The following is a 16,743-nucleotide window of genomic DNA, read 5'->3' as shown; positions in this document are numbered from 1 at the left end:
CTCTTCCACCGTTTGTTATATTTACTGTAATAGGTCAAGATACAGAACTATATATATGCAAGATTGGCTGTCATGAGAAACCTATTCATCTCTTACCTAGCCATTTAGTTTGTAGTCGTGCATTACATTATTAGTTATTGTGTATTATTATTGTTATTTATATTAGTTGTTGTTATTTTGGTTGGGCCATTAATTCCAATATTAATTGTTTAAAGTTTGTTATTGGATGTAATTCTGAAGGCAATACAAAATAAAAAATTGACTACGGGACATTTTACCTCGTTTTATTACAACCGTTATTTTTCCGATTTTGCAACTTTGGTTGCTTGTAAGTCAAAAACGAAGTCATTTACAGAAACAGGTTTTTTCATAATTTTTCTCTTAAAAATTTACATTGAAATAATGCATCATATTTCCGCCTTCCTATTTAAAAAATGCTTTGATTCAATGTGGCGGAAATAATTTCTAACACACTATAAAGTAGTAATTTTGTAACTGTGTAGATCTGCACTTGTTTTTACCTTCTAGTATCTTTGTGTTTTGAAATTTGTAGCCGTTTTCATTTATTCTTTAGTATCACTCTGAATATTTCTACTATTTGTTTTTATGAAAAAATTGAAAAATAAATTTGATAACTAAAAATGTTAGAAATAACTTTCTAATAGCACTGGAGATAACAGACTTAAGTATGGATATATAGAGTACTTTTTTTTTTTTTTTTTTTTTAATTATTCGACATGTTAAAAATGTCAAAATACAAAAAAGCCAAAGAAAAAGTCTTAAACACTCCAGAATATTTGTTAGTCAAGTGCAATTTAATTTAAATCCAACAGTCAAAAATAAAAAAAAAAAAGTAGACAAATGTGCTTGCACATTTGTCCATTTTTACTTCCTTGTACGAAGTAAAGGAAGTATTGTAATCGCGACAAATTTCAGTTTCCAGATTTCAACGGAAACATCCATTTTGACCATCCCAGAAACCATTTTGACTAGTTTCGGTGTGACGTGTGTACGTACATATGTATGAATGTACGTATTTATCTCGTGTAACTCAAACACGACTGGCTGCAGTATGTTGAAATTTTGGATTTAGGACTGTTGTAACATCTAGGTGTGCGTCGTCTTTTGATTGCAATCGACTGAACCAAAGTTGTCGAAAAAAGCCCAGAATCCAAAACAATTTGAATTTTGGACTTTTTTCTTAACTGCAGTATGCAGCCTTTATTGACTGCCTTTATTGACAGCTTTACAATGATTTATCATAAGTGGTACTTATTTTCATTGGTTCCACAGTTATAGCCAAATAAATTTTTAATTAATGAAATATTTGGATCTTATAAAGTAGGTACATCGGTTCAAATCACATTTCATCTCCTTTTCTTTTATTAGCCTTATTTTAATTTAAAGATATTGATTTATTAATAATTATTAGCCCGTGTTTGTAAAAAAAAAAATGCAATAAATATTTATTCAGTAATAACAATAAAAAAAAAAAAATAAAAATAAAAAAGTTATTAGTGAAATAAAATTTTATGTACTTTTAAAAATGTGTACGAGTATATGTAATTTATTAGGCATTATTATATATGTGTATATGTACTAGATTTGGTGAAACATCTGATTATTTAATATTAATATAAGATTATAATTAAGAATTATATTATTTTTCAATTTTTTAGTTTAATTCTTGTTTAATTTTATCATTTTATCTATATAAAGTTAATTATAGAGTGGCTGAAAAATAAACCCTCACAAGAACTGTGAGGGTTCACAGTTCTTCTAACTCATATAAACTGTGGCATACATGCCCGATCTTTGATAAAATGCAAAAAATTCTTATCTTATAGTTTACTACTCCTCTAATATTGTCGGACAATATTCTCTCTAAGTCGGAGTTGATCATCATTTCGTTTATTTGTTTTTTGTTGCCAATCATTTAATCGCTGTTTGGTTTGATATAATTCGTGTGATCTTAATTCGTGTAAACGTTATCTAGTTGTCAAATTTGCTCTCTCTATAGATTAATCATCCTCTCTTAATCTTTTTATTCTTTCTTTGGTTTTAAAATTTTCTTCCTCCTTATATTTATCATATTCTCTTAATTTTTTTTATTTTTCCCTTTTTGTTAACATTTTCTTTCTCTTCTTATTATTATATCTCTTTCTCTATCTTATTCTATCTCTTTCCCTTCTTATTCTTATCTTTTCGTTTTTTTTGAGATATATGTCTTCATGCTATTTTTTTTCCTGTATGATTGTTTCTTTTTCATTTTTGATTATTCACAAAATAACCCAATAATAAAAATTGAATATTTTACACTGTAAAGTAGAAATTAACATTTGTAACCAGTTCACTACATGGAATAGTTTAATTATTATTAATTTTTATTTATACGACACACCAGAAAACTAAAACTTTTGTTAATTTGCAACTCACGAAGATACGAGTAGTACGAGTAATAAATGAAAATACGTGTAATAAATTCTTTCCTAATATTTCATGTAAGATTGTTGAATTAATAATTGTATAAATATTTGATATAAATAAACATTAATATTTCAGCAACTGAGTTACTGTCCACTTTATTAAAGAATTGAAGGATCGTACATCACCTTCAAATGAGATGGATTTAAATGAAGTACAGCAAAAAATGTGTATATGTAATTTAATAGGGGTAAAAGGATGTTATGTGGTGTTCACATCATATTTTTTTTTGAATGCATTTCAATTTTTTTTAACTAATAGTTAATGTGCAGAGGTTACTATTTTGTAACATAGTTAACGAACCTTTAAATGGTGACAGAAATATTTGGTTTGCAATAAAAGGGATATATATTTATTGAAATCTTATCTTCTTACATTTCTTTTTCAATAGTTAAGTAAGTTAGATACAGAAACACTTTATCCCAATTTATACATTTTGAGTTACAGAAAATAGATTCAGTGCTCAGTTGCTAAACTTGTTGGCGCAAAGAGGAGATGAAATAATACTTCACGCACGGTTTCGAAAACATACCATCTGTGTCCTCAGCAGTCAACTTGATTTAATTGAAAAGATATTCTTCTTACATCTTGGTTATTCATTTGTTCAGTTTTGTAATGTCTGAGATTATATTCTTCTTGATTTTATTCAATTTATTTTGCTTATACAGAGAGGTAAATATTAAGCATCAAATACAAGTATATAAGTACAGAATTTTTTTTTAATCTTCAAACGGGGTAGTTTTAAAAGAATGTATTTCATAGCATTAACTATTAAACAATACGTAAAGAGGGTTTAACAGTTCCAAGAAATATCTTCATCGGTACTCATCTACATCTTCATCATATCTTCACCTCATCTACTCATAGTTTCATCTTGGTTAAAGCTACGTAATAAATATATTATAAATCACTGTTTCAGGGTAAAGAAAACTTTTAGAAGTGTGTTTGACATAAAAGGCAAGTGTTTAGTACAGTTAATCAGTGATGTTAGGAGGTTCTCTAGGATCAGCTTCCTTAAAAACAAAATCTATAAGCCCACTACGTAAAACAATTTTGAGCATCATTTTATAAAGTACGCGCATAAAATGAATTATTTAATGCGATCCTAAGCGATTAATAAAGTTATGTAATATTATGATTAATTAAATGATTTTATAAAAATGATAAAATTAGGATAAAAAAAATATTTGTAAGTGTTAATTATAAAAAATATGAGAAAACACAGAATTAATTTAGTAAAAAGTACGTGTGACTTGACAACCAGTGAAAGTAGGTCTTTGGATTATCAACCTGTTCTAATCAGGGCGCAGATAAATATAAATGAGAAGATTCTTATGAATATTTCCAAGTTATACGGGAAGTTTCAAAATCAAAGTTTAGCAAAAGTTATACGTAGTCTGTAATCATCCAGATTTATGTCGAGAAAGGAATTTTGTAGTGTTACCAACTTTTAATTAATTAACCTTATATTATAATTCTAAGAAATCTGAGATTATTGAAAGTTAATCTTGTTGATCTGTTTGTTTTACAGCCCAGCAGTACAATTCGTACGTCACATTAAAGCTGCAAAATGTTAAGTCAACAACTGTGACAGTGAAAGGACCAAATCCTTGCTGGGAGCAGGATTTTCTTTTGTGAGTATAATAAAAGTTTATTATATAATACATAATTTTGAGCAAAATTAATTTATGGTAATACAGTTTTTTATTATAGTTTAGTTTGGAGATTTTGTTACATCATTCCTCAGGTACTCTTTACTAATAGAGTATGATCGTAGATGATTGTAACAGAAAGGAAGTGATTTATTTAACTTATAATTAGATTAGCCAGTGAAGATAAATGTTTCCGTTATTTTTAATGTCACAAGTTATTAGTGGGTATATAAAAAAAACCTTTATTTCCAAAAAATTAAGCTTTTTACGCCATAATGTTATCAAACAAACAAATAATAGCGGCCAAATTAAAACGTTAACATAAATAACCATTTTATGTGTATGAGGAATAAATTGGCATCTAACAATCTTTATAACAATAATTTTAATATGTTTCTGCTTTATTAATAATTTTAATAAAAAAATAAAGTCGTTTTTATAGTTTATTGAATTAATCTTTCTTTTTGCGGTGTTGCTGAATTTTGGTAACTTTTTTTTAGATCTTTCAAATTAGACAGTACATTCTTTCTTTCTTTCTTTTTCCTGTTTAGCCTCCGGTAACTACCGTTTAGATAATTCTTCAGAGGATGAATGAGGATGATATGTATGAGTGTAAATGAAGTGTAGTCTTGTACATTCTCAGTTCGACCATTCCTGAGATGTGTGGTTAATTGAAACCCAACTACCAAAGAACACCGGTATCCACGATCTAGTATTCAAATCCGTGTAAAAATAACTGACTTTTCTAGGACTTGAACGCTGTAACTCTCGACTTCCAAATCAGCTGATTTGGGAAGACGCGTTAACCACTAGACCAACCCGGTGGGTTAGACAGTACATTCTTAGGTATACTTTACTGAACGATCAGGAAGGCACACAGTCTTCAGAGTTTAGAGATCCACAGATTTGTTTCATAGCTGTGTGACTCGTTCATTATGTCACATAGATACTAGATACGAGTTGCTTGTTGGTAGTTTGTGACAGTTGGCTACTCGAATAGATTTTGATTAAGCCTCTTTTCCACGATTTCATTGTCTAATAGTAAATTTAAAAAAATTGTAACAAAAAATCTCCTTATTATATTATTAGTTTTTTAAATTAAATTTATAAGATTTTATTCGTAAAGAAGCCAATGAAACATCTCCCGTACTTCTAAAAGCTGGTGTTGCGGAGATAAAAAAAAACAAAAAAAACATAAGTAAATAAAACATAGCAAATGCAGTGATTTGAGTTTTCGAAAAAAACGTTTAAATAAACATATTAAGCACTGGAGTAACAGTTGACAGATTAAGGGTATATAAACATTTTTTTGAAGTCGAATAAAAAACACAAAATTTTTTATATACTTCAATAAAATCTGACCTCTCATTTCTGAGATATTTATTCTCTTACTCTATCGCACATAATATTTCGTCCAATAACAGGTTCAATTATTTTCTGCCATTATTATAAAGACCAATTTTGATCATTTTATCCTCATTTCATGCTCTTCCTTATCTTTTCTTTATTGTTGGTAATATCTATCTTCCTCTTTCAGTGACAATATTGTTATTAAAAATGATCATCTACGATTTTTGTCATTCTCAGTACTTTGTAATATTGTAGCAAATTTGATCTTCATTTCTGTTCTCTTACAACAAATAATTCTGGCTAAATAAAAATAATAACCATAGACTTAACCATAGACTTAGGCGGTCTGCTGAAGTTACGAAATAACCCTATCTTAATATTCGTACTTTCTTTTTTGTCATTCCCTTGTAATAGTGTAAAGTTATACGAACTGCTTGAAAAATCATGAATTTTTCATAGTAACTAAATATAAGCTTAAATATGTGGAATTCGATTAAAAAAAAACACAATAATTTATAACTACTAAAGACGTGTATATATATAATGGGGCTTTAATTAATCTCTTATCAACATTTTGATTTTTATCTCATTTTTTATTATCGAAATTAGCCGACACTAACACAAAATGTATTCAAACAGGCCACTTTAACTGTTAGTTTAAATGGTAGGAAAGCTTTCTAGTAAATAAAAGGAAATATATTTCTTTAAAATATCAATATTTAGCAAAAGAAATATAAATATTCAGCGTTTTTCAAATCTGCTGATTAAAAAAATTACAGTAAGGTAATTATACTATTCAGTAAAGGTATGATTAGTGATTTTATGATTTTTTTATGATTCATGAAAATACAATATTATCAAATATTATCAGATATAAAAAAAATTAAATTGATTAAAGACTATTCAAATGGCAAACTTTCAGAAAACCTTATTAAGTAATGTAATAGCGGTTAGGAAATCAATAACGTTTATGCAAGAAACGAAATCTACTAATGGCAAATATCATTAGTAACCAAATGCTGGCTAATTAATGATAAAAGTTTATAACTAGTTAATAATAAATAATTCTTTTACTTAAACATTATATCTAGGGAAGTATTTAATAATTATTTAATACTTAGCATTTTAGCAAAGTAATTATTTATACTAGTCATTGTAGCAAAAAAATATCGTAGTGTAATTTAAGTTTAAGCGTGTTACTAATAAATAATTTTTTCCAATCTTGGTGAAAATTTCGTTCATAGCACTAAAATAATTTTGTGTTTTATTATTTTTTTCTTAAAAAGTGATTCAGATTTTTTTATTGCATCATTAATATGATATAAATATATACGAGTATGTAATAATTAATTTATTATGAAATGCTCAGTTATTTTTAATTTACATTAGGTTACTGATTAAATTTATACATCTTTTTTTTTCATTTATTAGTAAAATCTTTTTTAAAGCTTTCAACTTAAAATCAGCAGGAATTAGTCGCTACACGTATTCTCATATTCCTCTATCAACAGGCCTTCATAATACATTTTTCGGTTGGATAAATAACTGAGGAGGTGAAACTTTCTTCACTGCCTAATCTCTCATTTCTTTGTCCATCGAGTGCAACATCTTACGTGCCTCAGAAAATTCACTGAATCTTCTGAAAATAATTCATAATTTTATTCGAAATTAACAATTTGTAGAGCTCCTACCGCATTCTCTAATACAATCAGCTAATAAAATCATGTTATTTAAATTTATCATTGTTTATTTTTCCAAACTTATTTTTATTACATAGTTTTATTTCTAAATGATATTCATTCCAAATTTTAAGTCATTTTTTTGTTTTTTAAATTAATTAAAACTTTTAGAAATGTTTCAAAATGTTCGTTATTTTCTTCTTATAACGTATCATTAACTGTTTAAGATTGTATTATGTTATTTCAATATTTTATAAAGTGAAATTTTTCTGTATTATACTTCATCAATGTTTTAAATTCTAAATTCTACTTCAGTGATTGTTCTTAAATGTTGCAAATTTCTGGTCTTTTTTGAAAAAAAAGATTATTTTTTATCATTTGTTGTAATAAAAATTTCACTTGGCAAGAGATCACACGATCTTGGGGGCCAAAATATTATATCCAGCTGTCCAAATCCAAGGTTTCCTAACGTTAGTTTTCCAAAGGATTTTTTAAATTTCAATTTAATTCTTGACTTACTATTTTATAAAATTATTCATTTATACCAGAGTTTTTCAGATTGTAAGATTATTGTAATAATCTATCTATGATGATAAACGTGTTATTTATTAAAAAAAATAATAATTAGTAGCAAGGAGAAAATGAAACAGTTTAAGAGATTAAATCGTGATTATATTTTGGTGCTTACATTACATTTCAAAATTATTAAATAAACGAACCCTTGTTTGATACATCAGAGAGTTTAATTTTATTTTGAGAATACTGCCCTTGTGTATGATAAATTCTTTTAAATAAACGTGACTAGAATACCTCAGTTCTACGTTTTGGTAGCGGGACGGAGTATTTACATTAATTGCTTAAAGACATTAATTTAAAGCTCAGTGAAACTTCAGCACAGCTGTAGCGCTTACGAACATCTGACCTCAGCAGAATCAGCCTATTTAAACCATTGTTATATTAAATTTTCCTGAGTCTTAGATTACATAAACATAAAAAGAGCCAAAAGTAATTAGACTAATGTTTTACTTTTATTCATTTAAAAAATCTCAAGACAAATAAAACTTTCAATCGCGCTAAACAAGCTCATTGTTATGTTCCTTTTTGATATTATGTTAAAAGCTAATAAAAAATTTATTTTGATTAAAAAATAACGATATTTTACATAATATATACTTTTTAAATATTAGCTGTTTTCCTTAAACAATTAATATTTTCTGTATCAATTAATGGCGAAAATTTGTATTTGTGTTTTGGCAATCAGGTCATCCCGTTGCATTTTTTTTCTTATTATTTTTACAATAAAAATATGTACTTTTATGGATTCGTCAGATAAATGTCTATTTAAGTAAATTTAGTAATACAATTTAAAATTAACAACTCTGATTCAGACATTTCATCCGAAAGAATATATAAATTTTTTGTCAAAAAATCCGTAAAGTGAGAATCAAAGAACGTAATAACCCAAATACGTTTTACTAGTTACAATAGTAAATTCCTGGAGGAGGACGATTCTGAAAATTTTTAAATGATGTTCAATTTTAATCAATATATATATATATATATATATATATAATATTAAAATTCACAAAACTACTGTTTAAAAATAAAAATTTCCATTCTCAATGTTTATTTGATATATGTTGTTTTAGAGGTATCTTCTGTTTCATTTGTGGATGAAAATATCCTACAGGATAATAATAATAGTTGCAGGTGTGTTTTTTATTGCTTATTTTAGTGGTAGTTAAGTATTAGTCTTTTATTAAAAGAGGCGGGTGAATTTATATATTTAGGCAAGATTAACTGGAGAACTCAATATTTCTTCCTTCATTGCTTTAGGAATAATCAACATATCTTCATCATTGAAATAGAATTAGAAAGAAAAAAAACTAGCGACGATTTATCTGTTATGGTTATCTTCGCTCCTGTATCGTTTATTTCTACTAAAAGTATCCAAATATTTTAAAATCAGAACCGAATTCAATAAACCACTTACTATTCAAATTTTTAATGTACATTATTTAATCGAAATGTACGTAAGATTTTCATTAGGATTGATAGATATTAACAGAGTAATAATTTTTAATTTTTTAACGGTCGCTGATGAAATGTATATAAATGTGGTGAAGTGTATAATACAGTAACTTCAAAGCAGACTTATATCCTTATTTCAAAGGTCTTTCAAAGTTTTTCTTCTTCCTAGATTTGTAGCTTACAAAAGAGCTTGTCTAATTAATCCTTCGTTTCTATTCTCCTTTTTTGTCTGTATTTCCTTTGTATTCAGTCATTCTCTGCTTATCGGTTCTTTTATTATTTCTTAGTCTTTCGATGAGTTATGATACATTGCACGATTGTATCATATCGTGCAATGAGCAATGCATTGCATTTAAAGAAAACAATTTAGTGATCATGTAACATCCACATTCTTCAAACAGCATCGTTTAGTACCACACTCACACTAAGAACAAAATGGACTATTAAAGATAAGTTTTTATTTTGTTTTCAACCCGTTAACTGTAACTAAATTATTTATTTTATCAATTGTACAGCTATTTTTATATATAGAGCTTTACATTGCTTTTGTTCTTACTATCTTAGTACGGTTATCAAATATTTAAATTATTAAATACGTAATGCCTTATCAAATATTAATCGATGGGTGGAGCCGTTACTTGATAAAAATCCATCATAACGAAAAGAGAATAAACATATTCTCTATTATAATCATATCTTTATCTATTATAAACATATTTGATTTTCACAAAATTTATATAAAAAATCACGACAGCTATTTCGGTACACAGTAAGTTCCTCAGATGATACGAACATAGTACAAAAATTAAAAAGTACATTGCAAAGAAAAAGGTAAGTAGAAAACCAAAAGGGATAAAATACGTAAAGATAAAAGCAACAAAGCAAAGTCTTTCTTCGTCAAGTAATTCCAACAAAAAAAATTTCAAAAAAAAGATGGTGATATGACTTTCAAATCTGATAATTTTATAGGTAAAATTATTAAAATTAACAATAGTAAAATTGATAGCCTCAAAAAATCAGGAGTTTACAAACTTGCACGTGGTTCTTGTGATAAAGTTTATATTGGATTTACTGGTAAACTTTTCTGAAAACGTATAAGGGACCGCAAGTCTTGTTTTTCCAACAATAAGAGGATTTAATTAATGAAAATCATGTTTCTATAATACACTTTTAACTTTGTTATTCTGTTCATAGCATCTGAAGAAGATTCTACGTACTGAAACAGTTGTGAATTTTTAAATAAATGTTTTGAGAATCAGATAACTTATTTTGTTTACTTTCTTTTTTAAAATGCATTTTTCACAAGTGAAAGCTTAATATGTGTTTGTTGTTTTACTATATCTAGATACCAGTCAGAGTTGCGTTCTACGCGTAACGAATGATTAAAAATGATCTTTATAACGCAATTTCCTTGACACAAGCCTGTGCATCTTTCTGGGCTGAATATATTCAGAATTTAGATGGCTCGGCATACTGACGCAAAAGAATTCATTCTCCTCAGTGAATAAAGTAATGTAAACTACTTCTCTCAACAAAATCCAAACTAAATTTGAGGTGGTTGTTGTTCCTAGAATAGCTTTCCGTCTTCAGAAATGGGTCGTTTCTCATGATAGTTTGTTTCAATCCATTTGACATAATAAACCTGATGTACGCAAACTGATGTTAAATACCTCGTGAACTGAAATTCAGAATGATGCTTACATAAAAATAAAAACATACAATATTTCAGTCTATTTATTTATTAAGATTCTTCATTTTGATAAATTTTTTGAAGCACTACTCATTTTTAAGAAGATTATTAGTAAAAAACGTTGTTATAATGACAGTAAACATTTGAGTTCAAAGGGAACTCCTGTAAAAAACGATCGCAAAAAATTGATTTATAAACCTTCAGTTTAGAAAGGTTAGTATTTTACAACTGGTTTTTCATTAACGTTTAGGTTTCAATTAACTCGGATAGACGTTTTGAAATAAGATCCCTGAAATCCTATTCATTAAACTAAATTCTGAACGGTTGCCATTAAACTAGGCATAAACATGTAGCGGTCTGTTTTATATTCTTAAAATTACTAAACTGTTTCGCAAAATAAAATTCTCTTGATATCAATATACTTGATTGTAGGCATTTCTAAATAGTAACCTCTACTTTTCATGCGCAAAACGTTTTTTTTTTCATAACGGAGACCTTTTTCAATTTCTCTGATCAGTATTATTTTGTTGATAATTAATCTCTTTTGACTAAATATTTCATCAGATGTTTTCTGTTAAGGTAAAAAATGTGATTTTAGCCAATTGAATCAATGATATAATGCTTACAGACTTCGATTTTTCTGTTTGTAGACGAGTCAGATTTTTTATAATTGTTCATTAATAACTTGTATGGTTTCTCCTGAATAACGTTGAATAAATACATTTTCTAGATTTTTCCCTGGAAGAAAACAGAAACAAAATTAAATTTACTTATGATATTTGTGTAAATTTTTAGCAACTATTTAAGATAAAAATTAAGATCTTTTGACGTATTATACAAGCACATTAAAATACATTTGTTACAATTATTATTAATCAAATAAATATTTATGAAAAAATAATCAGATTCTTTTGTTAAAAAATAAAAAATCTAATAACACTAATAATCTCATTAATATTGTTCAAAGATATTCAATTCAGCTAGTGCCTTCTTGATATCCTCTACAAAAATGCAAAATTATTAATACTACACGTACGTACCTTTATATACTTGTTGACAAGAATCTCTATTTTACTCTCAAGAGTTTCATACTATATTTTGTGTTAAAACTGGTCTAAACAAACAGTCCCACAGCGTCGCAGCGCACAGCCACTTCAATTATGACTTTATTCATTTGCTAGAACTGCAGTGGAGCCTCACTCATCCTCTTGTTCCAAACTGAAATGTAATTTGTCTCATCTTTCTTTCGTACTTTGTTTCTGTTTCACTTCTTCATTATTTTTTTATTCGTATTTTTTCTTTAATTCTTTATTATGATTAATATTATTATTGTTACTGGTTATTTTTTTTCATTAATATTACTAGCTTTATTAAAAGAAGTTACATATAAGTCGGTCAAACAAAACATTAAAATTAATAAAATATTTCGCTTTATTAAACAGTTCGTTTCAAAATAATTATATTTTTCTTATTAGAATTCATATCAAAACAATAGATTTGTTTCTGGTTTTAAATTCTGAAAAATAAGATTTTCTTACAGATTTAACAGTGTTTCACTAAGTACAGTACTAAATAAAGGCATGAACGCTTCCCAGTTTACTTATTTCATAAGAATTATAAGATAATTGCCTACGCACGTTAAAGTTATTCGCCTACATCTTACGTAGTGCGAAAACAATATACTTTAACATTGAAATCAATGTTTAAAAAATTATATTATTGTAAACGAAAGAAATATTTTACTTTTAAGCAGTTCCATTTTTTAAGTAATGAAACTAGCACTAAATTAAACGGCAAATGATACAAATCTATCCGTTGCCAGTCTCTTAAATGTTGATCACATTTTCTTTGTGATCAACCACTCCTTTCTCAAACCATTTATGACCAGTTTTTTATTTTCTTAAGGTAGGACTTAAATAAATTTCTTTCTTTTGCTTCCCTTCTTAGCACTTCATTTCTTAATTTGTCGAAAATTATCTGTGGAGGCTATAGCCAATTTTGTTTTTGTTTACAATCACGTAATTACATAAATTTCATGTGTTATAGTCATTTATTTAATTTAAATTTCAACGTTATGAAATTAATTCAAACCCCATTACATGCATTAATACACCCTTAACACGGGAACTAGACCCTGATATTTGAATCTATACGAATAAAAGGAAAGTTTCTAAATTGATTCTTGAATGTGGAAAAAAAATTTACCTGCTAATTTATTTTAATAAATGTATTAATAATATAAAGCACAGATCATTTTATTCAGACTTATACAGCAGGAAAGTAAAATCTGCAATTAATCACACTGTCAAAAATTTAAACGTCAAGAAAATGCAGTGGTACATTTGAAACACCCAGGAAGCCTTCTGGTGTTGTACATTGCATGTGTTGCCAGAAATACGGCCATACTAAAAAAATTGCATACGACCCTTCCGCTGTGTGTGGTGTTTGAAAGGCCACAGAACCGCGAACTGTCCGAGAAACTGGCCCGGCCTCCGATACGGTCTCCTCCCAAACCACAATCTAAGTATCTTCTTGGCTCATCACAGTTGATCACCCTATGACCCGATTCACCACAATTGAAACAGAGAGTGGAGCAGTCTGGTCCACTATAATTAACCTTTTTAATTAAAAAATAAAATCAAAAACATAAAAAATAATATAAAGTTTTTTCGTCGCTGCTCTGTGGCCGTCAACCCGGCAACTGAGGCATCTACTCTCCTCCGGTTTTAATTCAATCTGACAGGTTTGTCAGCCGATTTGTATCCTTTCCTTACCAGCCAACGGTTTAGCATCTCGGAGTGGGAGCTGCACTGTAGCCTTCTGTGTGTCACATAAGCAGGCTGCAGGGACGAGATGCGGACAGGAACATCAAGGCCCATCTCCCGCTTAATTACTTCCATGACCTCATCAGAGGTGGCATCTAAATCCAGTCCCTTGAGATGACAGGTCACTGTGCGGGCATCCCTAGACTGTTAAGCAACCACGGCATTCTCCACATTCTGGTGGAGACGTCTCACCATGTCTGCCTGCTTGGTAGAGAACTCCCTAATTTATATCTCCATGGAATAGGCTCGCCCTTTTTTGAAAGACAGGATCTCATCTCCCAGCCCACCCTTCAACTTTTTTAGCAGATCGGCATAACTTATTCCCTCTCTGCTAACAGTGACAACGTTTGAGATGGGCCCCCGGGGCATCACCTTCATCAGCCCCACTACATCAACCAAGAGCAGAGGCCAACATTCCTCGGACGAGTATTCCCGCCGTGCCCAAAACTCCAGGAGCTTGCTGAACCGGGCTCCCGTTTCATCATTAGGTACTGAAAGTACCTCCATCCACTCGTCTGATCCTAGTAATTGTCTTGATCACGTGCCGCGATAGATCCGCATCTCCATCATCCACCACTATAACATATACAGTAAGACTATCAGCATCTTCATCATCCGGGTAGTATATTTCCGTACTCCGATAATCCTTGAGGACGGTACCACTAGGAACGGAAGAATTGGAATCCAACCTCCTCCCGATTCCCGGGGAAATACCCCGAATAGCATCGACATAAGGACTCTGCTTCCAATGTCTCCTCGCAACAACAAAGGCTCTGCATGCATCCTCTTCAAAAGGCGGGAGGCCCTGCTTAACATCAACCTTACGAAAACTTCTGTTCGCCAGTGGTTGCTGACGACCTATTCCAGTTTCACCATGTTTCCCTAGCACAAGATACGTTCGACCGTGTCATGGCACACAGCCTGCTCTGTATATCCCTGTCAACGCGGTCACAGCCGAAGCCAGATGCTTCTAAGCGGCTTCTATCAGTTCCCTGGTCCTATCTCTAAGAACCGTGGCCAGGCCCCAAACTGTATTAGCCGACAGGAGATCCTTAACTCAGTGACAGCAGGTACTCCACCACCTCCAATAATTTCTCATCGCATTCCAGAAATGGCGATTGGTCCACAGCAGCAAGACTCACCGGGCCCTTACGCTTTTTTACGGTAAGGCTAGTTCTAGTTAGCGATCCATCAGTCACCTCATCTGCTTCCTCACAAAATGCTTTCAGCTCGGACACCCACGCTGAAGAAGTGACCCTCTTGTTGGAGGCTTCGTAAAGTTCCATCGTTTCCTCAGCCGCAGTACGAGACACACTCTTCGCGGAGGCACACCTCGTCTTCCTCTGGGCATGCAGGAAGACTGCTATCTTCCACGGCATCTGCTGTACTTAGGACTCCCCATAGAAACCTACCCATCTTGGTTCAAGGGAACCCCCCCCCCTGCTGAATCGCTGTCCCACAACAGCAGAAGAGTCCTCTTCGAAAGCCGGAGTTACATTTTTGGATCTTTCAGAGTTGGCCGTAGTCCAAAAAAGTATTCAAGCTTGAATAACACTAAATTTGAGACAGAAAAACCGACGAAAATTAGACTAGGTCCAGATGTAAACAACCCTGACAGAGGTAATTTTTTCTTTAAAATTTCCCTCCTTGTAACAGCTGGCACTAAATAAATTATAAAACTTTTTATTAATCAAATTCGACCCAGAAAATTTTCTCTACTCGAATGTAAACAAACTCTTACCCAAGTATAACAGCTGAGTTGAAAAATAGCAAGCCTTAACGACCGTAAGCTAGAATTAATAATTAATAAAATAAACTCGTAAATTATCTAAATAGTCAACAGAAAACGTAAATTAACAACAGAAAACAAAAATGAATACGGGTAATACCGATATAAATGGAACAAGATAACACAAAAATAAACAAGTTATGCGTAAGTACACAAACTAGAAAAAAATTACTAAAATAACTAAGAAAATAACACAAAAAAACAAACAACAAAACGAACAAACAGACACAAGAATTTACTCAAACACTAGAAAAAATAAGAACTAGAAACGAGTCGGAAATAACGCTTCTGATCACCACAAGACTTGACAACCAACTCCCAAAATACCGGACTTTTTTTTAACTCCTGGATCATCATCATGTATTGCTTCAGCCGGCCTCCGTGGCGGGAGTGGTAGCACATCGGACTTTCATTCGGAGTTCCCGGGTTCAAATCCCGGTCATGTATGACATTTTCACACACGCTACAAATCATTCATCTCATGCACTGAAGCAATATCTAACGGTGGACCCAGAGGTTAAACAAAGGAAAAAAAAGAAAAGGTATTGCTTCAGAGGATGAGATGAATGACAGTTTTTGTAGCGTGTAAAAATGCCATGCCTGACCGGCATTCGAACCCGGGTCCTCCGGATGAAAAGCCGAGACGCTTCCACTTGAGCCATGGAGGACGGAAAAAGAAATACCGGACTTGCTAGACTAAGACTTCATATATGACGTCTCTATAAATCTCGGTTAAAAATAGTTATGACTCAAAATCAGAAAAAAAAAGATAAAGACTAAAAAAGAAAACAACAATAAAAGAGAAAAAAATTAAATAAATAGTAAATTAATAATTAAATAATAAATAACACTGGTCAACAAAATTAAATTTTTTATTTGTTAAATGAGAGTGAATAGCCGATCCTTACAATATTCCAACAGCAGTCAGCTAACATTTTTGGGTTCCATTTTCCCTTGTATCGTGTTTCCATTGTAAATATCATTGGTGAAAGCGTTCTCGATGTTCATCACTGGTAGCGCCGAGGTTGTTAGGGAAAAATCCAAATCTGAATTCAAAAAATGGATTTTGAGTGACAAGTTACACCCAAGTTCTTTGTAGTTATGAAGGAGTTCACTCACAAGTTCACTGTAATTACTAGCCTTTTGGTTTCCACATTTTGAAATGATTTCCATGCCGCAATCTCCACGTCATTCAGATGCCGGATCATTTATTAGTTTTCTTATTTGTGGTTCAAGAAATAAG

General features: G+C 30.5%; 1 protein-coding gene across 1 annotated transcript in view; it reads left to right on the top strand.

Annotated features, from left to right (window-relative positions):
* The window catches only part of LOC142317747 (uncharacterized), a 507,996-nt gene that overhangs the window by 248,955 nt on the left and 242,298 nt on the right, over nucleotides 1-16,743 (top strand). Inside the window, exon 4 of the mRNA XM_075354295.1 lies at nucleotides 4,016-4,118. Coding sequence (XP_075210410.1) covers nucleotides 4,016-4,118 — 103 coding nt within the window. The remainder of the gene's footprint in view (nucleotides 1-4,015; nucleotides 4,119-16,743) is intronic.

This window comes from Lycorma delicatula, chromosome 1, assembly GCF_047948215.1.
Source record: "Lycorma delicatula isolate Av1 chromosome 1, ASM4794821v1, whole genome shotgun sequence".
NCBI lineage: Eukaryota > Metazoa > Arthropoda > Insecta > Hemiptera > Fulgoridae > Lycorma > Lycorma delicatula.
The sequence above is the reverse complement of the archived record's forward strand: the minus strand, read 5'-3'. Positions and strand labels throughout refer to the sequence as shown.